Here is a 25,705-nt window from a genome sequence, read left to right as displayed (position 1 = left end):
TTTTTTGAGGTATGTATTATAGAATTTCCCATTATATTATTGTCACGCGACACAATGACAAGATTGATACTCAATTATGCTTGGTGTCCACATGACTATAACGTTCACACTTTTTTTCATGTGACATCTTAACTAGAAGCCTTGACTCTCTCACTTATGGCTTTACTTGTTAAAAACTTTATATAAATATTAAATTGTGAAAACCTTTAAACATTAAGTTGAGATGGCCGAGTTGGTCTAAGGCGCCAGATTAAGGTTCTGGTCCGAAAGGGCGTGGGTTCAAATCCCACTCTCAACATTTCAAATATAATTCTTCACTTATAACGAATGTGGTGCGATCTTTTGTTTTTATTTTTATACTTTTTATTTATAACGAATGCGGTGTGATCTCTTATTTTTATTTTTATACTTTTTACTTATATCGGACGGATGCGGTGCGATGCAAATCTTTCATTTTTTTTAATTACTTTTTACTTACATTGGATGGATTTGGTGCGATGCAATTTCTTCCTTGTACGCGATCTCTTCCCCTCCTATTCTCCTTTTTTTTTTTTTTTTTCTTTTTTTTTTTTTTTTTTTTGTTAAGCTTACACTACAAGAATTTACACATTTTGCGACCACTTTTGTCGACCAAAAAAATTTTGGTCGCAAAAAAATAACATTTGGCGACCAAATATTAATTAGTCGCGATTGATCTTTATTTTTGGCGACCAAATATTATTGGTCGCTGAAGGTTATATTTTGGCGACCAAAAAATGAGTTGGTCGCAGAAAGTGGTATGCTTTTGCCGACCAGCTACAAATTTGGTCGCGGAAGGTCACATTTTTTTTGGCGACCAAAAATTTGGTCGCCAAAAACTTATTTTCAGCAACCAAAAAAAATTAGTCGCCAAATTAGCGACTAATATTTTAGTCGCTGTTGATTGAGATTTGGCGACTAAAAATATTTGTCGGCGAAGGTACTTTTTTTGCGACTAATATGATCTTTTTGTCGCCAAAAATTATTTTTTTCTTTGGCAACCAAAAATTTGGTTGCTAAAAACTTATTTTCAGCAACCAAAAAAATCAGTCGCCAAATTAATACATTTAGCGACTAATATTTTAGTCGCCGTTGATTGAGGTTTGGCGACTAAAAAGATTTGTCGTCGAAGATACCTTTTCTGCGACTAATATTTTCGTCGCCAAATATTAATGAATTTTTTTTACTTTTGATCTTTGCCGACCAAAAATGTGGTTGGCAAAATACTTATTGTTAGTGACCAAAAAACATTTTGTCGGCAATAAAATTAAACAATTTCAAAAACACAGATTCATTTTTTGGTGGGAATACACTCTTACATTACCGCCCAATTTATTTTCTATCAATATGTAGATAGACCCAAACAAGTTCAGTCTCTTGCTCTCTCTGTCTCTCTCTGTCTCTCTGTCTCTCTCTCTCAGACTCACCATCGTTGATTCGCCGTTCACAGTCACGGTCGTTCTTCCACCATCGTTCACCCTCGATCTTCCACTGTCGCGCATCATTACAAATCAAAGTGCAACAATGGTAACCTCTCTCTCTCTCTCTCTCTATATATATATATATCTGTATATCTCTATACATACAAATATGTGTAGCTAATTTCAAATTAGATTTAGGATGAACGACGGGGGTTTCGAGGGAACTAGGGTTTTGTTCTTCGCTTCGTTGCTCTTCTTCGAAGGGGGCGGCATGGATTTCTCCAAGGTCGGAGAGAAGCTTCTCAGCTCAGTTCGCTCTGCCCGATCTCTCAGCCTCCTTCCTTCCACTTCCGATCGTCCCGAGGTAATTAATCCCTCATTATGCTTATTTTACATACATATTTATGTGGGTTTGTATTTTGCTACATGGGTTTCTTCAGTAATGTAGTTTTTTAGGTACCCAAATTGAGTTAATGAACTCACAGCTAGTGTTGAATTTTGATCAACATCATCAGTGTTGACTTGGGTTTCTATTTTGCATATCGATTAATAGACTAAATTGAGCTGGTGAACTTAGAGGGAATTATGCATCTAATTAAAATTATCTTTTTATTTATTGTTTTATTTTTTACCTTGACTAGTGTCGATTTGGGGTTTGACTGAATTTTATTGGTTGGATTGGAAATTGGGTTTCTTTACCTACTCCTCGAAATTCATCAGCAGATTAGGTCGTTTGGGTACACTTTTGTTGCAGTTATGATAAGAGTGGTGTGCTTAGTAAAAATATGTGTGGCAACTTATGTGTTAGTATTACCTGCATCACTGTGTCTTGAGGTATTTCAAAAAAAATTACCACAATTAATTTTCTCAATTAGCACATAGTTGCATGTAACTTCTTTGAACATGTAGACTTGAGGGAGCAGCTATTAGAAAAGCGAAACAGATGTAAATAAAATGAGGTGTAATGTGATGAAAAGAATATAAATGGCTTTTTAATTTTTTTTATAAGAACAGATATAAAGTTGAGGCCATTTATTGGGGCTACTTATAATTTTTATTTATTATGAGAATTTGTGCCAAAGTATTCGGTGTAGCTACTTACATTTTATAAGGCAAAAATACATTAAATAAGCTGAAAAAGTTGATTATTGAAAAGTTGAGAGAAGGATGCTTTAAGTTTCTTCGTTATGATGATTAGCTATACTAAACAGACCCCTTATAGGTAGAGACATAATGATGAAACCAATTTAGGAACTGGATTCCATAAGAGAGAAAATGCTGAAATTAGGGATAAAGAGCACTTAGCTCAATAGATACAATCTCAAAATGTCACAAACTGATTATAATGAGCCTAAACCGCCTACTTGTAGACTAAATACCCAACTAAGCACTTATGGTTAGCTCGTGCACAGCTGGCCATTCTAATAGACAACTAAATCTTATTACATCACATTACTTGGAGGCTGGATTACAAGTTTTATTTTATTTGGTCGTGTGGTTGGAAGAGGGGATGAAAAGGGTCTGGTTTCAAAATTGAAAATATTTTGATTGTCTTGAATAGGTATTGAGGACAACTTAGAAAACATGCCCTTTGAATATTAAAATTTCATCTTTAAGGAACCAAGACTATGATTGATAAAATAAAGGGTGAATTACACGAACCTTTCTTAATGTTTAATATGATTATGTCACACCCCTATGTTTTGACAAAATTACATTGATCCACCCTATCAAAAACAACTCTAACAAAAGTAATGAATTTATTATATTATCCTTTCTATCTAAAATGACTTTTTCGCATAATAAATTCCTAAATTACTGATTCACTTCTTGAGTAAACTCGGTGATTCCATGCTGTCATCTCCCTTTACCCAAACGCACCATTATCATCCCCATGAATGATGATAAGTACGAAACACTGCCACCCACACTTCGCGACCATAGCCTCACAAGACCATTGTCGCCCAATCTTTCAACTCTCTCTCTCTCTCTCTCTTTTCCGCTCTTCATCAAACCCAACCAAGTGAGTTGGTTAGGTGGATTCTTGGAGTTTCAACTCCAGAAGGTCCCACATGAAGTGGGCTTGATTCCAGCTCAAGCTTGAGCACGTTTTTATTTTCCAAAAAGCTCCAAATTGCCTTGCTCGATTAGCGCTCAAGCGGGCTCTAGGTTTGGATCAATTGTTGACCTAATTAGGTCAATAATTATTTTTTTTTTAATAAATTGATACCTGGTTTTCTTTGTAATATAAGGAAATGTACTTTGGAACATGTATGGTGATTTAACTGCATCATCTGGTATTGTTATTAAGATGTTCAACTTGTCGGCCTGTATAATGATCCGTATACTTCATATCAACCAGAAGATGCTTGGTCTTGTCAATTTTATTTCTTGGGGAAATTGGTTACAATTCTCGATTCTTTCTTTGCTTTTATACTCTATTTCCCACATGTTGGTCTTTTTACTTTTGATTTTTTGGATTTTGCATCAGGAATGCAATTTCTGCTTCAATCATTCTAGTTTTCATATTGAATTGATCGAACCTTTCATTGTGTGTTAACTTTACATGAATTAGTGATTGTCAACCTTTCACATGAATTAGTGATTGTCGTTGCACTATGAATGTGTGTTAACTTTACATTTTACATTGATATTCCTATTCTAGGTTCTGTTTTGGAACTCTGAAGTTTGTCCAGTTGTGTTCAAGATCAACTCTAGCTGACTGGTCCATACAAAGAAGATTATTTGTTTGTATTTAGTTTATCTAAATTGCTAATTGAACCAGTTCTATAATTATAGTTGTATATGTGTATGTATTGGGCCTTGAAAAGAACAAGTTAGCAAAGAACTAGAAAGAGGAGGATTCCAACCAACCTCAAGACATGCTAGGAAGAGAAGTACATAGAAGATAATTCAATTTGCTTTTTTAATGAAATTTTAGGTGGTTTTACCTTGTGTTTCCTTCATTGGATTTGAACTCTTATGAATAATTATGGTTTCTCCATCTGTTTAACAACTCCTCAAGCTTCCAAGGTTCCCTTTAACTTTCACATGTGTTTATGTGAGGATGAGGTAACCATTATTATAGCAAAAAAGAGAGAATATGATTGAACTACATGAATATTTTTCATGCATGTTTCTTTTTAAACAAAAGTATATATCTTCTGTGTCAAATTTTTGCAAATTCACTCTCCATCCCTCTATCAAAATTTATGTTTCTTTGGTTAATAGTGTGTTTAAATTGAAGTTATACATAATTAAGGAAAGAAAGATGACAATGAAATCTATTTGGTGGTTGGGATTGCATAAAAAATAAAGTAACACAATTTGCAATTATTTTTATTGTGTGAAACAGTGGAAAACAAATGACATGATAGCCAATTTTGATGCACCATTCTAGAAAAAATTTATTAAAATTTTCTTGAAAATATCTTTACTCAACAAAATATTTAAGATAGTTTTTGGTTTGATAATGGACATTAGAAGCAAGATCAACTTTAAAATAGTTGAGCAAAATCATCTCATGTGTTATCTTTATTTTGAAATAAGGTGTGCCATTTCTAACATAACATCAAGGGAGAAATTCCCTTTTTACTAAACTTAGACGGATTCTGACCCTTTGTGTGTGGATATCATAAAATATCATTCAAAACATAATAATAGCTATTGATACCCTTTTCTCATTGTCTTTCCTTTGGCTTTGGCCTTGGTTGCCTTCACCTTGGGGTGGCCGTAGCTTGCCTCGACCTAGTGATGGCCTTGGATTGCCTTGGCCTAGGGGTGGCCTTGGTTTCCTTAGACTTACCCTTGGTTCTAAGCCTTGTATGATTATATCTTAAATTTATTGTCTTTCAAGTCCAATGTCTAAGTTACTTGGGCTTTGGTGGTGGCCCTCATTGACTTGGCCTTGATGTCCATAGTTGTAATTATCTATGCCTTAGCCCTAATATTTGGTTGTAATTGTTGTCACAGTTATTTTTGGTAACTCTTTTATTTATATTGAGAAACAGAAAAGACAATGGGAGAGAAGTGGTGGTGGTTCAATGCCCCAGGATGGATGCTTGTGGCCAGGTATTGGTCTCTTCTTTTTATTATTGTTTTTATTAGGAGTTTTGTTTTAATGAAAAGATTTATGTACTTTTAATGTGAAGTTGGGTCGAATACATGTGTGCAAGGATGGACTTGTGAAGTTGGGTCGAATACATGAGTAGCTCCTTTATCCTTTGGATCATCTAGTTTGTTTATTTTGCTTTTAGTTGAAATATATAGTGTTTATCTGTAAGGATGTTAGCAAGTTCTAAAATTTCAAATTTTTACTTAGTGTCTTATGGATATCAAAGATCTGAATTCTTTTCAACACTATTTATTCATTCAGTTGTCATGTAGCAGTTGATTATTTTACAAAATTTTCTATCATAAGAAGTTGATCATTTCACAATCTCTCCTTTTACACTAGTGTGTGCATTTTTCCATATAGGGTAGCAACTTTGATGGTGATTTTTTTGTTTTTTTTTTTTCAATTGGCAAGTGATTATTTATATTTATGTAGATAATTATATTAAATTGAACAATCATAATTTATAAATAATAGAGCAAAAATAATCAATCTTTGTCTTTGGCATAAATTGACTCCCTAACCTTGTAATTAGAAGTATGTAAAAATTGTCAACTAAGCTAGTCCACTTGATTAACTATTCCACTATTGTGGCAGTCCAATCTCTTGCCAAACTCTTCCATTATTGTGGCAGTCCACTAAGCTAGTGTTATTTATATTGGTGTTATTTATATTGTGGCAGTCCACTAAGCTAGTCCACTTGATTAACTATTCCACTGGTGTTATTTATATTTCTTGCCAAACTCTTCCACTATTGTGGCAGTCCAATCTTCCACTGTTCTGTTCTGCTGATCTGTTTCCCCTGCTGTAGTATTCAATTCTTTTTTGGTTTCAGGATTGGACACAGTATGATAACTGATGCTGAGCAGAGGAGTCTTATAACACCAGGGAAGGTAACATAACCATGAATACAACCCTTACCTCGTGACCAGCCAAAAAGTTCCCAGGTAGTACCATCTACTTCAAGATTGAAATATTGTTCAGAAAAACTGATATTAGTGGCTGAACATTTAGTTGCGTCAAGTCAAACATTCTACGAGCTGTGAAAACCATATGTTATGATTACTGAAAGGTTCATATTGCTCTATGCCAATGTTCAACTAATTGAACTCATAATTCCCAGGTTACTAACTGGAATTTATCTGCATTTATTTTGCACTATCAGACATTAGAAGAGTCATTTCAAGCTGATATGAGATTTGAAGATGATGCTGACCATTCTACTGATGAGCATCAGTCTGGAGGTGAAATGCCACAGCCACAAACATCTACCATAAACCCAGTGAAGCTCAAGCGTCTGGTAAAATTTCAAATGCTTCCAAGAACATTATGTACGTTTGTATGTGTTTATTGGTTGATTTGTATCATGACTATTTCTCGCACTTCAGATGTTATGGCAGCGGAGGAGGGGTCTCCGTACTGCAGAGCTAATTCGACAGGACAAAGAGATTGACAACCAGATGCAAGCAGCTGCTATTGAACGAGCTAAAGAGCTTGATAGCACTGTCAAGGGGAAATACAGTATATGGAGAAAAGAATATGAAAACCCAAACTCTGATTCAACCTTGAAACTTATGCGTGATCAGATCATCATGGCAAAGCTTTACGCAAGCATTGCAAAAGCTAAGAATGAATCTGGTTTATGTGATTCCCTCATTAAACACTCCAGAGCAAATCATTATGCCATTGGAGATGCAAGTTCTGATGCTGAGCTTCAGCCGAGGTATTGCCACTTTGTTTTTTGATAAATATTGTTGCTATTCTTTGGGTTACCAAGCATACATGTCCTCTCTTGGTCCTAATGTGGACCTTTTCTTTCTCCTCTCATCCAGTGCACTTAATCAAGCAAAAGCAATGGGGGCACATTCTATCTATAGCCAAGGACCAATTTTATGATTGTCTTATAGTCGCGAGGAAGTTAAGGGCCATGCTTCAATCCACAGAATTGAATGTAAATTTGCTGAGGAAAAAGAGTGCATTCTTAATTCAGCTTACTGCAAAAGTAGTCCCTAAGCCCTTACACTGCCTGCCTCTACAGCTCACAACAGACTATTACCTTCAGAGTTATGAAAACAAGGGATTTCCCAACAAAGACAAACTTGAAGATACTTCTCTTTATCATTATGCTATCTTTTCTGATAATGTACTTGCAGCATCTGTTGTTGTCAATTCTACGGTGCTACATGCAAAGGAGCCTGAAAAGCATGTTTTCCATATTGTAACGGATAAATTGAATTTTGCAGCTATGAAAATGTGGTTTCTTGTCTACCCTCCTGCCGGTGCAGCAATCCAAGTTGAGAATGTTGATGATTTCACATGGCTCAATTCTTCTTACTGCCCTGTACTGCGTCAACTTGAATCTGCACGAATGAAAGAATATTATTTTAAGGCAAATCAAGCGTCTTCCCTCTCTGTTGGCTCTGACAATCTCAAATATAGGAATCCAAAATATTTGTCCATGCTGAATCACCTTAGATTCTACCTTCCTGAAGTTTACCCAAACCTGATAAAATCCTGTTTTTGGACGATGATATTGTAGTTCAGAAGGATCTGACACCTCTCTGGTCTGTTAATCTTGAAGGGATGGTAAACGGTGCAGTAGAGACCTGCAAGGAGAGCTTTCATAGATTTGACAAGTATCTGAACTTCTCTAATCCGAAGATCTCTGATAATTTTGATGCAAATGCTTGCAGTTGGGCATTTGGCATGAATATTTTTGATTTGAAGGAGTGGAGGAAGCAAGACATTACGGGAATATATCATCGTTGGCAAAACATGGTAAGGAAACATATTAGTGTCCAATCTCCCTTTCTCTGTGCATTCCCTGAACAGAGTGTTATTGTGTGAATATTTTGATTGGGAGCGATACATACACGTGCACAGTTTTTTTATTTGTTTCCTTCATGCTTTGTTCTTTCCTAATTACATGCATGTGTTGAGAGTTTGTTGTTTCTAGTAGCCTATGTAAAGCAGTGCTGCTTCTCATCGAATCCCACAAATCCTTTTCCTCCCACCTAGAAGGAAAAATAGATTATGATGTAACCCCCCTTTTCAAGAATGGAACAAAATATATTACCACTTTCTCATCACAACTGTAAAGATTCTGTTCCTTGTTCTAGATTTCTAGCGGTGCATACAACTTCTAAAGGAGGATATGTTCTTGTTTAAGTTATGATCAAGAAAAGTATTTCAATTGCATTGTTGTGTCCACTTGCCCCCAAGAAATGCTATCTGTTTTCTTCTTTTCTATGTTAGACTTCAGTGATAATTTTCTGATTTGTGCGGATACAAAAATTGGAGTCCATGAAACTAATTTTTTTATGCACCATCAGCACATAAACACTTAAATCAACAGCTGTAATGTACCTTTAACCCTAATAATAATATATCTTTTGTTGTAAACAAATGATCTGAAGTAGAACACAGCATGAATGCATTTAACACATCGTGGTGTTATTCTTCATCTTGGCTCAAAATGCTTCCTGTAAATATGTATGGCACGTTATGTCCTCAATATGTTGATAATCACTTTAGTTTAGATTAACATTTATCCTGTCTATCAAAAAAAAAAAATAAAAAAAATATATATATATATATATCTTGTTTACTATTCTGATGCAACAATTTTCTTCTTTTTTCCCCATCTCCTCCGCCCCCCCTCTATCTAGAGCATTCTGGTGGAGCCAACTAATGGAAACACTGGCATTGGACTTGCATTTAGAGCTGCTTCAAAAGGATATAAGCTCATATTGACAATGCCAGCCTCAATGAGTCTAGAAAGAAGGGTTCTTTTTAAAGCTTTTGGAGCTGAGCTTGTTTTGACTGATTCTGCTAAGGGGATGAACGGAGCAGTTCAGAAAGCTGAAGAAATTTTGAATAGCACGCCAAATGCCTACATGCTTCAACAATTTGACAATCCTGCAAATCCAAAGGTATTTTGCTGCAATTTTTTTATTCTCTCCCAAGCACCATGTTGCTGCTAGAATCACTACAAGGTCATTTCTCTAGCCTTGCTCCAAGATTTATACCACTATTGAATTGTCTTGATGCGGGACGTGTGAGCTCAAAGTTTGGCATGGTGGTTTTATTCATTTTTATAATTTTATGTTTATTTATAGTTGGATTAGGATATTAGTAATATACTCACTGACCATGGTGGTAAAGTATATACTTGACCAAAGAATGTCACAGCCAAAAGAATGTTATTGGCAATCAATGCTCTTTTTCAATGCTAGTTGTTTATATTACATGAGGGTCTATTGAATGCCGAGTCTCTTCTTGATGAAATACCATTGTACGTGGAGGGAGCTTTCAGAATTATTATATGGTAAATTAACTAGACAGACAAGTGCTTCAATAGCGTGCATTCTAAGATGCAATACAATTAAAGGGCGAGTGATATACAGAATTATTATATATCTTTTGGCTAATTTCAGCTTGGATATGGTTCAACTGCAGTGGAACTTTTGACAAGGTAAACAAATATTTTTTAGGCTGCTTTTCTCTTGGTTTTAAAGGATGACTGATTCTTTTTTGTGATCCTTTCTTTTTGTTAGATAGTATTTTCATCTAGTATCTTACCAATTAACAGGAATTGTACTCACATTTTGTTGTTCCCACTCAATAAGTAAGTCCCCACTGCTTAGCATCATTGACCTTTATTAGAATGTGCAAGTACTGAAGAAAACATGGACTTATTCCACGAAACATGGAAAAAATGAAAAAAGTGAACAGTTTTAGTATTTTTTTTTGGGTCTCTAAACTCTTTTCAAAGTTGTGTTGACATTACTTTCCAGGAAAGCCAGTGTAAATAACTGGTTTTTTTTTGGGTGTGTGTGTTGGTAAATTCTGATGGTAATCAATGCAATAATACCTAAAAACTTAGTGGCAGTGTGTCAACCTCTTTGCATGTCATTGTTACATGCTTACAGACTTGGCTTTTCAAGTTGAAGGTCTAACAATGTAAGCATTTTACTTTCTGTAGTTTTATCTATGTGAATTGCAAACTGAAGATCAGAGACTCTCAATAAGTGGGTTCCTCTTTTGAGTAATCAATGACAAGCAGGATCAATTGTGGTGGGAACCATGTCTTGTGTCTATATAGTGTTTATGGTGGGAACAATTTTTTTTTTATATTTTATTTGTAAAATAATTTTCTTAAATACCCCCAAAAGTGGTGGCACACTCCAGTACACATGGCGCATACAAAACAAAACAAAAAACAAAAACAAAAACTATACTTCTACTATAATCTGCCATATGTCTACGATGCTGTACAACTCCCCCAAAAAGGTGAGAGAAAAAGATTTTTTTTGACAAGTTAAAAGAAGGAAAAGAAAAGATACTAAGAAGTTGATAGGGAATTGGGGAATTTCCCTTGGAAACACGTTATGAACACTAAAGCCCGTTCAAGGTAGGTTACTTTAGGTGGTTGGTAGTTCATGTGAAGATTTTTACCATTGAAAACTGATTAAAAAATGAAAATTCCTCCCTCATTAGTGTTTGTCGGTGCAAGGAAGTGGCGATGTGGTGGATCATTTTCTTTTTCACTGTACAGTGGCAAGGGAGATGTGGAGCCTATTATTGTCCTTGTTTGAAGTGTCTTGGCTCTTCTGTCTTGCCTGGATCTGTAATGGAGTTATTTAAAAATTGAATTGGTGGTCATTTCTTTTGGAATCTACATTTTCCTTAGGGATGCCGATAATTAGTCATTTGTTGGTTTTATAGGCTCAGATTTGGACAATTGTCATCCATACTAGGTATTTTTGTGAACACATGCTTCTGTTTGAAATGCATGTGCTTTATTATGCTCTTTGATTTTTATTTTTTTGTTGCTAAGGGTTGCTGGCAAGATTATTAAAGTAATGTATGAAATGATGTGTTTGGGACTTTCCATAAATGTGACTATTAACTAGTTATGAACATTGCATAGGTGTCTTGCAAATTATGCTTTATTGTAGAAGTTCTTGTGATTATTGGACCAGATTTTGGGCTGTTTCTGGGCTGAACTGGTGCCCTGAGGTCTCCGCTGGTATGCTGAGGCTGTTGAGCAGATCTGCTATGCTGATTGATCTGAGCTGAAAAGGGAGGTTGATTCTGGGTTGATCTGGTGCCCTGAAGCCATGGTTTGCATAGGTCTGCTCTGCTGCCTATTGAACAAAGTTGCTATGCTGCTGATTGCTGATATGTTCAAATACAGTCTTGGTTTCTGCTGTGTTGTAATAATTGCTCAGATATGTTTAGGCTATTCTTGGTATTAGGACTGAGATGCAGGTAAATCTGTCACCAATATTTGGAAGGTGGAAGCTGGGCTTTGCAGATTGGTAGTCTCGCTGAGGTAGGCAACTGGTCTGTTCTGTCTGTGAAGGTAATATGGCTCTAGCGTTGCTCCATTGGAATGATCTGTCTGCTCTGTTGGAAGTTGGAAGCTGGTCTGGCTCCACTGTGGCCCCCTTGGAATGTATGTTGTAGATTGTAATAGCCTCATACCTTGTTATTTTCTTTGATTTTTTTGTTCTTTTAATATTTGGTGAGAGCAAAGTGTAGTTTGAGATTGAATTTTTAGTGATTGTTTTTGCCAAATCACAGATTGTACGTACTATTGCTCTTGTATACATGTTAAATTCTCAAGTTTTCTTCTTAGTTAAATTCTTTGGCTATGTTGAATGAATTTTGTTCCTTAATTGTGGTACCAAAACTGTGAGCAATTTTTAATGTTTTAAATGTTATTGTTCCTTAACTGTGGTTGGGTTGAATGAATTTTGTTCGATATTGGATTGAATGTTTAAAAACAAAAATTGAATGCTCTGGAAAAAAAAAATAGAGAGATTTGGCGACTAAAAAATTGGTCGGCAAATTCTATACTTTTGCGACTAAAATCATTGGTCGGCAATTCTTTACCTTTTGGCGACTAAATTGTTAGTCGGCGATTCCTTGACTTTTGGCGACCAAACTTTTTGGTCGTGGAATGTCACGATTGGCGACCAAAATTTTTTGGCCGCGGAATGTCACAATTGGCGACCAAATTTTTTGGTCGTGGAATGTCACAATTGGCGACCAAACTTTTTGGTCGTTGAATGTGATAATTGGCGACCAAACTTTTTGGTCGCGAAATGTGTCAATTGGCGACTAAGATATTTGGTTGGGAAAATATCACTTTTCGCGACCAAAGTATTTTAGCGACTAAATGAATTAGTCGCAATAATGATATATTTAGCGACCAAAAATTTAGTCGGCAAATCCAACTTTTGCCGACCAACCAAAATTTTGGTCGCGAATTACTTTTGCCGACCCTCAATTGGCGACCAAAGTAGCGACCAAAAAAATTGGTCGCGGATAACTTTTGCCGACCAAAAATTGACTTTTAGCGACCAATTTTTTTGTTGCCAAAAGTGTTAATTCTTGTAGTGTTACATCGGATGAATGTGATGTGATTTATTTTCTTTTAACAAAGAGTACGCAAATCTCACTCTCAACATTGGACGAATATGATGCGATCTTACATTTTCCAGATGCAATGTGATATCTTATTTTTTAGCAAAGAGTACGCATCAAACGCCTGAAACGGATGGGATCTCTTCTTTTATTGTATAAATTATATAAATTTGACCGCCAAAATCATTGCAATCTAACATCAAATTTTGTTAAAATTAGCAATGAGCATTCAAATTATAAGGCTAGTTATCCAAAAAGCAATCTAAGAGGGGTGAATTACGTTCCTACAAATAATAATTGACAATTTCCCAATAAAAATTAACTACTACAACAAATATAGCATATGATGAACTTAAAAAAAATAAATAACAGAATATGTTCTAGATAAATTTAGCAAAGAATTCTAGCAAACACAATCAATGGAACCAAATATATTAGTTAGTTAGAGCAGTAGAGTAAAGAGATTGGGGAAGGGAATGCAACAAGATTTATAGTGGTTCGGTTTCAACCTAGCCTACATTCTCTCCTCAAGCTTCACTTGAGATTTTTCACTATCTTCAAGCTTCACAGGGGTGCTAGCAACCTTATAAACATGGAGCAATCCTTAACAGACTTTCTAGCTTCACAGGGATACTAGTAATCTCATACACATAGAGCAATCCTCCACAAATTTCTCTAGCTTTACAAGCTTGCTAGTGACCTTTTACAAGATTGGAAATGAGTGTTTTTGCTTTCAAAGAAAGCTACAAAATTATCTCTCACAGATAGATACAAAACATGAAACTCTCAGATATTTTTATAAAACCTTTCAAAGGTGTGTATGTTTAAGGTTTGGGCTCAGTGTTTGTTTTTTGAAAAATGAATAAAACAAAGAATGGAGAATACTTCAGATAACTCTAAGGATGAGTTTGAGACTGATGATAGAATCACAAAAATTTTCTTGGCTCAAGTCTTTCTGATTTTTTTGATAGCCACTCATAGGAAAATAGGCCTAAGGCTGATAGCTCAGTGATTGATTTACTAAAGAAAGGTGATAAACTCAGATGAAGACTTCTTTAGATACTCAGAGAAGATGAAATATGTGAGTGATGAAAGATAGGAAATTTTCTTAGTTCGTTGTTCCCCTCTCTAGTCCCCGTATTCATTTCATAGAGCTCTGTATGTATAGCAGAGCTCAGTGCTCTGTTCTGTTTGACAATCCCATCATTTTGTTCCTGTTAAAGTGATGCGATGGTGATGGCTAAAGATGATAAATAATTCAATGCTCAGATATTCTCTGACATCCATGTGTGTTTTGCCCGTTGAATAATGGGTGTCTGATGCAAAACCATTTATTTTTTGCTCTCAGCATCTGTTACTGATATATGATGCTTTGCACAGTGGATGTCTGCTCGAATGTCCCAAATGAAGTTTTGTCTCTGTGGGTCGTCGCCTGGATGTCTGCCCGGATGTCCCATGAAGTCACGGTCATCTAGGTTGTCGTTCGCGGTCGTCAAGCATACTGTTGGTTTGACATCCAAAGCGAAACAGAACTGATCTAGAACAAAACTATGCCAAAACTACTTGGCCGGTCGTCCGCTCGGACATCCGCCTGGATGTCCTCCCACATCTCACTACAGTAGAGCAAAACTGGGCAAGCATTGGCCTGACCAGTCGATCACCCCTTTGTGGGCTCAACCTCCTCTGCTACTGTTCTGTGCTGCTGCTGCTACTGGGCCTGATTCAGTACGTGTTTAAGCTTCATTTGGCCTTAAAAAACATAGTTAAACACAAGGAGAACATAGATTATAATGATTTAATCAAACAATAAGTTTTCAATCATAATCCATTTCTCAAAATTTATCAAAGCAAAATCATCAAAATCATGTTATTCATGCTATGACTAACAATCTCCTCCATTTTGATGATGGCATATAATGATGTTTTGATTTGATTAGCATGAAGAACAACTCCCCCTCAAAGCATGCTCTCATTTAAATTTTCTTCCTTTGACAAAGTCATATTCATATTAAAAAACATCCATTCTCTCCCCCTATGACATTATCAAAACTAAATAAAGAGCTAATGTTCAAATCACTCTCCCCTTGAGGAAAACATCTTACTCTTACATTATCAACAACTAATAAGCTCAAAGATCATGTTTGTAAGAATTAAGATACCAAAACAATCAACTTTTTCTTTTCCTGATGGGTCGTTTCGCATACCAAATATAAACACTAAACTATACTAAATTCTTTAGAATAGTAGTAAATCCAGGTATCGATCCACATGGACAAATGAGAAATTAAACTAATTTAATTGTTATATTCCTAAATTAATTTTGATAAAAAGATTGAGGGATTCATAAACTAGTAATAACTAAAATAAACTAAGAGATTAAACTAGCAATTATAAATAAAATTGGAATTATTGATTTTCGGAAAAAAAACCTAGGATAATAAGTCCACCACTAGTTGCCTAAATAAGGTTTAAATTTGAGATTCAATTATGTTATGGTTCGAACTAAATAATTCTTCGCAACTACAAGTTCAAAGCATTTATCAAAAAAATTAACACGTTCAACGTATAGGTATGAATCATCTCAAGTAGTATGAGTTATTCGCTCTAACTTAGGATAGCACACGACTCGTCCCTCGTAGTATGGCTTGTCTCATACCTTAAACATGAAAGCACAAAAAACCATTGTATTGAAAGCATTCAACAATCACAGAAAAAATAATACTTGAAGAGAATACTGAAAAATATATTAGAAACTTCTTAAACACCGTACAATTTGTTCAAACCTTCACATAATCAAAAAGAAAAAAGCAAACCCTATTTACTTGGCTAGGGTTTCATCAAAACCCTAGAAATAGTAGTCTAGCCACTCATAGAGGAGTGGGAAGAGATAGAGAAGGAAGAAGCCACCATGGGAGACCTTATTCAAGCTTTAAGTTCTTTCCTTCCAAACCCTAGCCTCTTGTAGATGTCCCCGAACGTCCCGGGAGGGAATCCCGTTTTGTTCATTGGGCTTACTACAGTTCGGACTCAATTGTCACGGTCTTGTATCTAATCTCGCAGAGTGCAATGCAAGACCGATGAATCATCAAAGAGTCCAAACCAGGCAAATTGTTTTGAAAAATTGATTTTTAGAAAGAAGTGCTAAACATGGACTGCTTTCCCAGATACAGAGTCGCCACCTAAATATTTTATTTTGGGAGAATTTAGGAAACCCTGACTCGTGCCTAAGGCCACGTGTCCGTCATCACCAAAGTTGTCTCGGCTCGGGAACTTGGGTACGATTGGGAAAGGTCACTTCGTGAGCACCCCCGCTCGCCCGATCAAAGATCGGCCTCTGTTAACCATGATAGCAAGTTTTTGAAAACACATGTGCTCTTATTCCGGTTTATTAGCCTAGAATTACTATGTGATGCGTACAGCAAAACAAGTATAGACTGGATTGCCTAAGTTGGAACAAAGCATCGCATATCCGTTTGTTTCAAAAATGGATTGAAGTTTGCTACTTGCAAGTAGGCTAAAACACGGGTTTCGACGAATTATTCCAACTCAAGCAACCCAACCTTCACCCACAGGCATTCAGGCAGGTATATCACATAAGCACATAGCCTCATGGTAAGCATGCTATCATGGCAGTTACTCACACACATGCAAGGATACTAGAGCATAAATACTTACCGAGTACTCCAAGCCAAAACAGAACCTAGTTAGTAATCAATGCATGATCCTACTTCATGTTAAGATGGCTAATGCAACACATGCAAAAATGCAACTAGGATAGGCTCGGCTATTTTAAACATGGCATATGAAATGCAACAGATAACATGTATTCAACTTGGAATTGAAATACAATGCAGTTAGCATGATGCCCCGAGCCCGGTGCATGCAATACAGATGAATGATGCAAACATGCGAGCATAAGTATGCTAATTGAAACCTGTCCTAACCTAACCATCAAAAGCTAGTAAATAAAAAGGAGAAAGACGTGGGGTTGGAAGACATACATCACACACACACACACACTTATTACAACATTGCCCTCCTCGGAGGATCCGAATAATACAAAACCAGATGAATAATGAACTACAGCTAATTATTACACGACATTAACTAATTAACAAAATAGCTAAGTAAGCATGTAAACTAAATGAATGTGACTGCCTCAGCTCTGTTTTGGATGACAAGGAATGCATGCATCCTCGAGTCGCCTTGTCGAAAAATCCATCACGATGCTCTGACTTGCCTTTGTTTGCAATTGACTTCAGAACACTGCAAAATGCTCCAGAAGGCTGAAACTCCACCCTGGGAAGCTGTGGGAAGGCTGCCGACCAGCCCCTTGGCCTTGGAGACCACCTGCCGACCACCTTTTGTGGTGGAGACAAAAAGAGGTGGTCGGCCTGCCAGAAAAGCTGGTCGGCCGACCTGTTTTTGCTTCCTGTTCCTGGTTTTCTGCAACACAAAGCAAGAGAGAGGCATAGCAAGGTATTTTTAACAAATGTGTGCACGACCACTCTCACATCATTGCACAAGCTTAAGTGAGTGTAGTCCTCGACCCTCGGGCCACCAATCACACAACTCGATGCATGATGGCCGAGGAGTCAAATCGCACGACTTGATATGGAATGAATGCACATATGAACACATAAATGCCTAAACTCCATCATGTGTTAGTCAAGAGGGTCGGCGACCGGGAATTGAGGTACGTTTCGTCACTTTGAGTATAAAACATTCCTCATTTCTCGTGTTTGGACTAACTCCTATTCCAAACACAATGCAACAAGCATGGCATGCACAATGCGACTCTAGCATGCAAGCTAAATGCAATGCAACTTGGTCATGCAAACATGCAAGGGGTGGAACATGCTAACATGCACCTAGCATACACAATGTCAATATGGAACGCAACATGAACAACCTAGCAAGGCTAATGGCATACACAGTGCACAATGCTAATGTACACATACTCAATGCGAGACAATCATAAGCATGCAACAATATGACAAAATGAGACTAGCATACACAATGCGAATGTCAAATAGCATACTCAATGCGACGAACTACATGGCATGCGCAATGCTAAATGGACTTAAACCAAGATGGATAGGCCTCAGCCATGTCCAACTCAGTGGCCAATGGATGATGAAATCAAAGCTACAAGACACACATAAGCATGCACAATGCAAAGGCTCGAACCTAAGGCATCAAATGCCACTCTACCAAAGCACGGCAAGGAATGAAATATGAACATACACTTTCTAGCTCTGAAATGACATGCAAGATGGTCCCGAATCATGCAAACACTTCATACAATGCATGCTAGATGGCCCAAATACCGAAACTAGTGAAGCGCATTACACTAGAGGTACACAAAGCAATGCTCAAATGACCCAACCAGCCCCAAACAGTCCCTATGCAGGTCCTAAACAGTGGGAAAATGGTCTAAAATAATGGCTCAAAATGCAAAGAAATGGGGCTCATGCAATGGTCCAAAAACGAGGCATACAAGCACGACTCTCAAATGCATTTAAAGAGTGGAAAACATGGGAATATGGCATACATGTAAGCTCTGAAATATGACGCACAATGGCCCCAAAATATGGAAACACCTCAACATAAGCATGCAATAGGCTCCAAAACTCAAAGCTAGGCAAGGATATTGAACTACAACCATGCATAGCAAGCATCATTCGACCATGAGGCATGAAAACAGAGCTAAGGCAGTCCAAAACATGCACAAAATCAGTTTAAGGCATGGCCAAAAAGTGCTAGGATCAAAGGCCAAAATAGCATGCAACACAAGCTAGTGAAGAGGGTTTATACTACAAGTATATGAAGCATTCAAGAGGCCACCAAACCAAAAAAATTCAGAGGTATGAAATGCCAAATAAAGCCCAAAAACCCACTGAAACATGGTCTATGCATGCAAGAAGGATAGGCTCCTTTGATAGGCTATAAAGAGGGTTGTTCTACACATGCAAGATGGACACCCAAAATGACAAAATCAACTCTAGACAGAGGTTATTCAAGCCCTAAAACTCACTAAAAAGGGCTTGAAATGAGGTTAGGAGGCATGCAAGTATAGGCTCCTTTGTTAGGCCAAAAGTGCTAGTAAACAAGACAAGGGGTGAGAGGGTCACCCCTCTCTGATTTTGGTGCTCAAAAACACATAATAACCACTGAAAATCAGCTGGATTTCAGTGGTCAAAAGGGTCAACAAAGCTCAACACAAAGGCCCTAATGCATAGCTTAAAGCAAGATGAAATGAAGCATGCAAGGAGGTAGATGACCCCCAACAGAAAAATGGTCTCAAACAAACATGTTAAGGACCTCAAAATAAGACTTTTTTTTTTTAAATTTATAACAAAGCCCAAATATGCTTGCAAACTAGGCTAAGAGATGGAACAAAACAATGTCAAAAAGAGGGAAATAGAGTATTACCCTTGTAGCCAAAGGGACCAGCAGCTTCTGTACCAAAACAGCAAGCCTTCAACCTCTGAAAATGGGCTCCAAGATGCTTAGGTTGATAGTGGAGGTGTTGTGCTAGGAGGTGGTATGCAAAAGGGGCAAGAACTATGGAGCTTTGAAGCTAAAATATAGAGACGAAGGGAGAGATATAGTGTATGCCCAAAAACCAACTTCTCAACCCTTGCAAAGGAAGAGGAGCTCTTCTTTTATAGAGCCAAGGGTCTAAAGCTTCTCCTAGAAGCTTAAAACCAAGGTTAAACATCCTTCATACACGTGTATGGAGGATGCAATATGTGGCTTCCAGCTGGCATCAACTCAGTGAGACAGAAAAGGAGAAGGCTGGCCGACCAGTTCAGGTGGTCGGCCGACCACTCCCCCTGGTCGACCGACCAGGGTCAAAAGGTTCAGGTGGTTGGTTGGCTCCTAGGGTGGTCTCCACACTCAATGCAAGCAAGTGGTGTGGTGGGAGACCAGTAATTGTGGCCCAAAAGTGAGGGAGACCACTTACCTGACAAGAAAATCGGCCGACCGGGAAAAGGTGGTCTCCAAGGAGAAAAGGTGGTCTCCTACCCTTGTACCACCTTCCAAACAATGAAAACAAGGTCCATGCCAAAAATGAACCAAGACAGATGCAAAACGCGGGTTCGGGGGCCAAAACGCGCAGCCGGGTGCCCCGAAAACTGACTGTTAAGCATCGAAAGTGGCGTGTGACCACGAAGGTGGTCTCCCGGGCCACAGTGTCCCTCTAGAGAGAGGAAACAAGGTGTGTGCCAAAAATCGGTGCAAATGGAGAAAGTTAAGCGGTCCCGAACCGAGGCGCACGGCCGAAGGCTCCGAAAACTGGAAACTGGTCTCCAAACGAGAACAGTGGACGACCACGAAAAGTAGCCTACGACCACTGAGAGATGGTCTATGAGACCTCTCCCTCCCTTCGGGAAGAGAAAACAAGACCTGGTTCGCAAATCGAGGCAAAACACAAAAGTGTCCCAAGGTTCGGGGGTAAGGCTCTCAGCTGAAAACTCCGAAATCTCAGAACGAGCACAACATGCACCATCACCGAGCGCTCAATCGATGACGTCTGAGTCTTAAGGTCGGTCAAAAATGAGGTGTCTACAGTTGCCCCTCTTTGACAGAACTCGAAAGTCATAAGTGACGGGAATGAATGTCAAAGCTCAGAGACGACCCATTTTTGACAAGGCCGAAGACTTAGACAAACAGGCGAGATAAACAAAGAGATGTGCCCGCAGGCAGAGGCAAAAATGCAAAATGTTATGCAGGAAGATTTTGATAATTGGACTTATACGCTACGCGAAGCCGGTTTGAAAATTGGACTTATACGCTATGCGAAGTCGGTTTGAAGATTGGATTTATACGCTAAGCGAAGCCAGTTTGACAATTATGGATGTAACAGATAGAGCAATAGATGCAAATGGGGTAACATACTCCAACCACGCTGGAATCGTGAGAGGAGGAAGAACAAAGAAAACCAATCAAGAGCGCATTCCACGCAACCTGAGATAAATTCTAAACACGCTGAAATCGTGTGAGAAAGGGGACACTCTAACCATGCTGAAATTGTGAGAAGAGGCCTGAAAACAACCGCCTAGGTGCATACACAACGTAACCTGAGTTGAATTCCAAACACGCTGAAATCGTGTGAGGAAAGGGACACTTAAACCACACTGAAATCGTGAGAGGTGGTTCGAAAACAACCGCCCAGGTGTGTATAAAATGCAACCTGAGGTAAATTCCAAACACGTTGAAATTGTGTGAGGAAAGGGACACTCAAACCACACTGAAATCGTGAGAAGAGGCCTGAAAACAAACGGCCCAGGTGTGTACACGACGCAACCTGAGATAAATTCCAAACACGCTGAAATCGTGTGAGGAAAGGGACACTCAAACCATGCTGAAATCGTGAGAGGAGGTCCGAAAACAAACCGCCCAGATGCGTACACGACGCAACCTGAGATAAATTCCAAACACGCTAAAATCGTGTGAGGAAAGGGACACTCAAACTACGCTGAAATCGTGAGAAGAGGCCTGAAAACAAAACGTCCAAGCGCGTACACGATGCAACCTGGGATAAATTCCAAACACGCTGAAATCGCGTAAGGAACGGAACACTCAAACCACGCTGAAATTGTGAGAGGAGGTCCAACAAAAAACCGCCCAAGCGCGTACACGACGCAACCTGAGATGAATTCCAAACACGCTGAAATCGTGTGAGGAAGCGAACACTCAAACCATGCTGAAATCGTGAGAAGAGGTCCGAAACAAAGTATCAGGTGCGTGCTCGGCGTAACCTGAGAAAATCCTGGAGGACAACGATCCTAAATGTAGCTCGGCGTAAAAGGATAAATGGTACAAGATAACACAAGATGCAAATAAACGCAATAAGTGCGATGATACAGTACATGTTACAAGCAATGTAGAGCATGATGCTTAGGGAATGCAATAAATAGACAAAGCGGCACTTTAGAAAGCACCTTATGGAGTGAGTGGCGGTAAACCGCTTTACTCTAACGGGGATCTTCCCTCCATTGTGTTCTTCGAACACTTACCTTCAACTCACAGTATAATGGTCGTGAAATGCTGACAGGGGTAGCTTCTGCATGCAGAAACTACAAATGCCATTTTCCTTCCTGATCATATTCACAACTTTCCCTTATTGCAAACAATAGCCAAGATAACTTTGACGAGGAATGGTACTCAGGGAGAGCACTTCTGATCGCCATTCTGGCCTGAAACAGTGAAACAGTCAACACAGTATTCTGTTCACTTTGAACACACAGCTCGGATCAGCACACTGCTCATTCTGAACACGCAGCTCATAACACAGTATTCGGTTTATTCGGCACACAGCTCACAACACAATACTTTGTTTGTTTGGCATGCGGCTCACAACACAATATTCTGTTCATTCGGCACGCAGCTTGAAACACAACACTCTGTTTATCTGGGCACACAGCTCTTTTGGACACACAGCTCATTTCGGGCATGCAGCTCATTTTGGGCACACAACACATTTTGGGCACACAGCACGTTTTGCGAGCACACATCTCATTTTGGGGGCACACAACTCATTTTTGGGCACACGGCTCATTTTAGGGTACACAACACATTTCGGGCACACAACTCATTTTTCGAGCACACAGCTCATTTTGAGCACACAGCACATTTTGGGGGCACACAGCTCATTTTTCGGGCACACGGCTCATTTCAGGCACACGGCTCATTTTGGGTACACGGCTCATTTTTCGAGCACACAGCTCATTTTGGGCACACAACACATTTTGGGGGCACACAGCTCATTTTTCGGGCATACGGCTCATTTCGAGCACACGGCTCATTTTTCGAGCACATAGCTCATTTTGGGGGCACACAGCTCATTTTAGGGCACACAGCACATTTTGGGCACACAGCTCATTTTGGGCACACGACTCATTTTTTCGAGCACACAGCTCATTTTAGGGCACACAGCACATTTTAGGGCACACAGCACATTTCGGGCACACAGCTCATTTTTTTAGCACACAGCTCATTTTGGGCACACAACACATTTTGGGGGCACACAGCTCATTTTTCGAGCACACGGCTCATTTCAGGCACACGGGTCATTTTTCAAGCACATAGCTAATTTTAGGCACACAGCACATTTTGGGGGCATACAACTCATTTTTCGGGCACACGGCCCATTTCGAGCACACGGCTCATTTCGGGCACACGGCTCATTTTTCGAGCACACATCTCATTTTGGGGGTACACAGCTCATTTTAGGGCACACAGCTCATTTTAAGGCACACAACTCATTTCGGGCACACGGCTCATTTTTTTGAGCACACAGCTCATTTTAGGGCACACAGCACATTTCGGGCACACGACTCATTTTTTCGAGCACACAGCTCATTTTGGGGGCACACAACTCATTTTAGGGCACATAGCACATTTCGGGCACACGACTCATTTTTTTTGAGCACATAGCTCATTTTAGGGGCACACAGTTCATTTTAGGGCACATAGCACATTTCGGGCACACAGCTCATTTCGAGCACACGGCTCATTTTTTCGATTCTGAACCCACAGCTTATACACTTCATGTTGAACACGCAGCTCACACATTTTAATTCTGAACACACAGCTCATACACTTCATGTTGAACACACAGCTCACACATTTCAATTCTGAACACACAGCTCATATATTTGAACACGCAGCTCATTGTAGACGTTCCCGAACGCCCCGGGAGGGACGAGCTCCCGTTCCGTTCGATATTGGGCTTCACTACAGCTCAGGACTCTAAAATTGTCACGGTTCTAAATCTGAACCAAAGAGTCCAAATCCGGCAAATCGTTTTGAGAAAACAGATTTTGAAAGAAGTGCCAAACATGGACTGCTTTGCCAGATACAGAGTCGCCACCTAAATGTTTTATTTTGGGGAAATTTAGGAAACCCTGACTCGTTTGCCTAAGGCCACGTGTCCGTCATCGCCAAAGTTGCCTCAGCTCGGGAACTTGGGTACGATTGGGGAAGGTCACTTCGTGAGCACCCCCGCTCGCCCGATCAAAGATCGGCCTCTACTAACCATGATATCTAGTTTTGAAAACATTGTGTGTTCTTATTCCGGTTATTAGCCTAGATTTACTATGTGATGCGCATAGCATACAAGTATAGACTGGATCGCCTGAATTGGAACAAAACATTTCATGTTTGTTTATTTGAAAATGGTTTGATGGTGCTACCCGCAAGTAGGCTAAGACGTGGATTTGTCACCCTCAGGTGGGCTTAGAAAAACATGATTTTGCCACTATCCAGTGGGCTTAAAATACACATTTGATGAATTGTTCCAATTCAAATAACCCAACCTTCACCCACAGGCATTCAGGCAGATATATCACATAAGCAATTAGCCTCATGGTAAGCATGCTATTCATGGCAGTCACTCACACACATGCAAGGATGCTAAAGCATAAAACTCACCGAGTACTCCAAGCCAAAAAAGAAGCTAATTAGAAATCTATGCATGATCCTAATTATACAGAAGTGCCTAATGCAACACATGCAAAAATGCAACTATAGCAGGCTCGGCTATTCTAAACATGGCATATGAGATGCAACAGCTAACATGTATTCAATTTGGAATTAAAAATACAATGCAGTTAGTATGATGCGCCGAGCCCGGTGCATGCAAAACAGATGAATGAATGCAAACATGCTATCATATTGTATGCTAATTGAAACATGCCCTAATCTAACCATCATAAGCTGGTAAATAAAAGGGAGAAAGACGTGGGGTTGGAAGACATACAACACACACACGCACACTTATTACAGTTGTGCCCTCGCGCAGAGGGTTCGAAAGAATAATATACAGTCCCAAATGAATAAATAATACAGTCCCAATAAATACAAAAATCCTAATGAATTTACAAATTAATCTAGGAAAGCTATAAACTGGCATGCAAGCCAGGGACAGCCTTGACTCTGATGAATGATGTATGTTTGGGCTGCCTTGCGCGGAGATCCACTGGAATGCCCCAATTAGCCTCTGTTTTGCAATGATTTCTTGGAAAGCGCGCCAAGTCCCGGAAGACTGCTGATTCTTGATTTGCTACAACAGAGAGCAGGAAAGGGGCATAATAATGTATTTTCACATATGTATGCATGTCTCGATCCTCGTGCCACCAATCACGCATCTCGATGCATGATGGCCGAGGGGTCGAATTGTGCAACTCAATATAGAATGAATGCACATGAAAACAAAACAAGACCTAACTCCATCACGGATAATCCGGAGTGTCGGCGACCGGGAATTGAGACACGTTCCGTCACTCGGAGTACGAAACGTACCTCGTTTCCCGTGCTCGGGCTAACCCCTATCCCAAGCACGATGCAATATGCATGATATGCATGAAATGCAACTAAAATACAACCTAGCATACACAATGCTATGAAATGGCATACACGATGCACGAGGTGACATGGCATACACAATGCGCTAATCATACAACCTAGCATACGCAATGCTATGAAATAAAATGGCATACACAATGCATAATGGACTTACACCAACATGAGTGGACCTCATCCACACTCACATAAGAGGCCATTAGATGAAAATGAGACACTCGAAATGCGTGCACACATGCACGCAAACCGAGGACCGATCCTAAGGCACCGAATGCCACTCTAACAAGACATGGCAAAACATGGAATATGACATACCAACATGCAAGTTTCAGCAGCAAAACATGAC

At 39.0% G+C, this 25,705-nt stretch overlaps 1 protein-coding gene, 1 non-coding gene and 1 pseudogene across 4 annotated transcripts; all 3 read left to right on the top strand.

Moving 5' to 3' along the window:
• The first annotated feature begins 217 nt into the window (after positions 1-217).
• Positions 218-298, top strand: TRNAL-AAG (transfer RNA leucine (anticodon AAG)). The gene has a single exon. It is a non-coding gene; the product is annotated as a tRNA-Leu (tRNA).
• A 1,362-nt stretch (positions 299-1,660) lies between these two features.
• LOC145790968 (cysteine synthase, chloroplastic/chromoplastic-like) lies at positions 1,661-9,792 on the top strand. Of its 2 annotated transcripts, XM_082870361.1 has the most exons (4): positions 1,661-1,803; positions 5,450-5,510; positions 6,389-6,446; positions 9,222-9,792. In XM_082870361.1, exons 2-4 carry the CDS (start codon positions 5,458-5,460, stop codon positions 9,534-9,536), a joined length of 426 nt encoding a protein of 141 aa, XP_082726487.1. In that variant the 5' UTR covers positions 1,661-1,803; positions 5,450-5,457; the 3' UTR covers positions 9,537-9,792. The 2 variants fall into 2 exon arrangements, with proteins under 2 accessions (XP_082726487.1, XP_082726486.1); XM_082870360.1 differs by lacking the exon at positions 1,661-1,803 and having other exon boundaries at positions 4,297-5,510; positions 9,222-9,791.
• LOC145790380 (putative galacturonosyltransferase 3 pseudogene) lies at positions 6,942-8,400 on the top strand (annotated as a pseudogene). The gene is made up of 2 exons (XR_014329052.1): positions 6,942-7,276; positions 7,386-8,400. The product of XR_014329052.1 is annotated as a putative galacturonosyltransferase 3 pseudogene (transcript).
• Positions 9,793-25,705: the final 15,913 nt, after the last annotated feature.

This window comes from Camellia sinensis, chromosome 5 (genome assembly GCF_055761805.1).
Source record: "Camellia sinensis isolate YWXY chromosome 5, ASM5576180v1, whole genome shotgun sequence".
NCBI classification, from domain to species: Eukaryota; Viridiplantae; Streptophyta; class Magnoliopsida; order Ericales; family Theaceae; genus Camellia; species Camellia sinensis.
The sequence above is the reverse complement of the archived record's forward strand: the minus strand, read 5'-3'. Positions and strand labels throughout refer to the sequence as shown.

Bases quoted from the DNA above. Each gene is read 5' to 3' on its own strand.
- LOC145790968 (XM_082870361.1), top strand. From the start codon at position 5,458: ATGGGAGAGAAGTGGTGGTGGTTCAATGCCCCAGGATGGATGCTTGTG. The intron at 5,511-6,388 runs GTATTGGTCTCT...TTTTGGTTTCAG, and splicing joins GGATGGATGCTTGTGGCCAG to GATTGGACACAGTATGATAA. The intron at 6,447-9,221 runs GTAACATAACCA...CCCTCTATCTAG, and splicing joins GTCTTATAACACCAGGGAAG to AGCATTCTGGTGGAGCCAAC.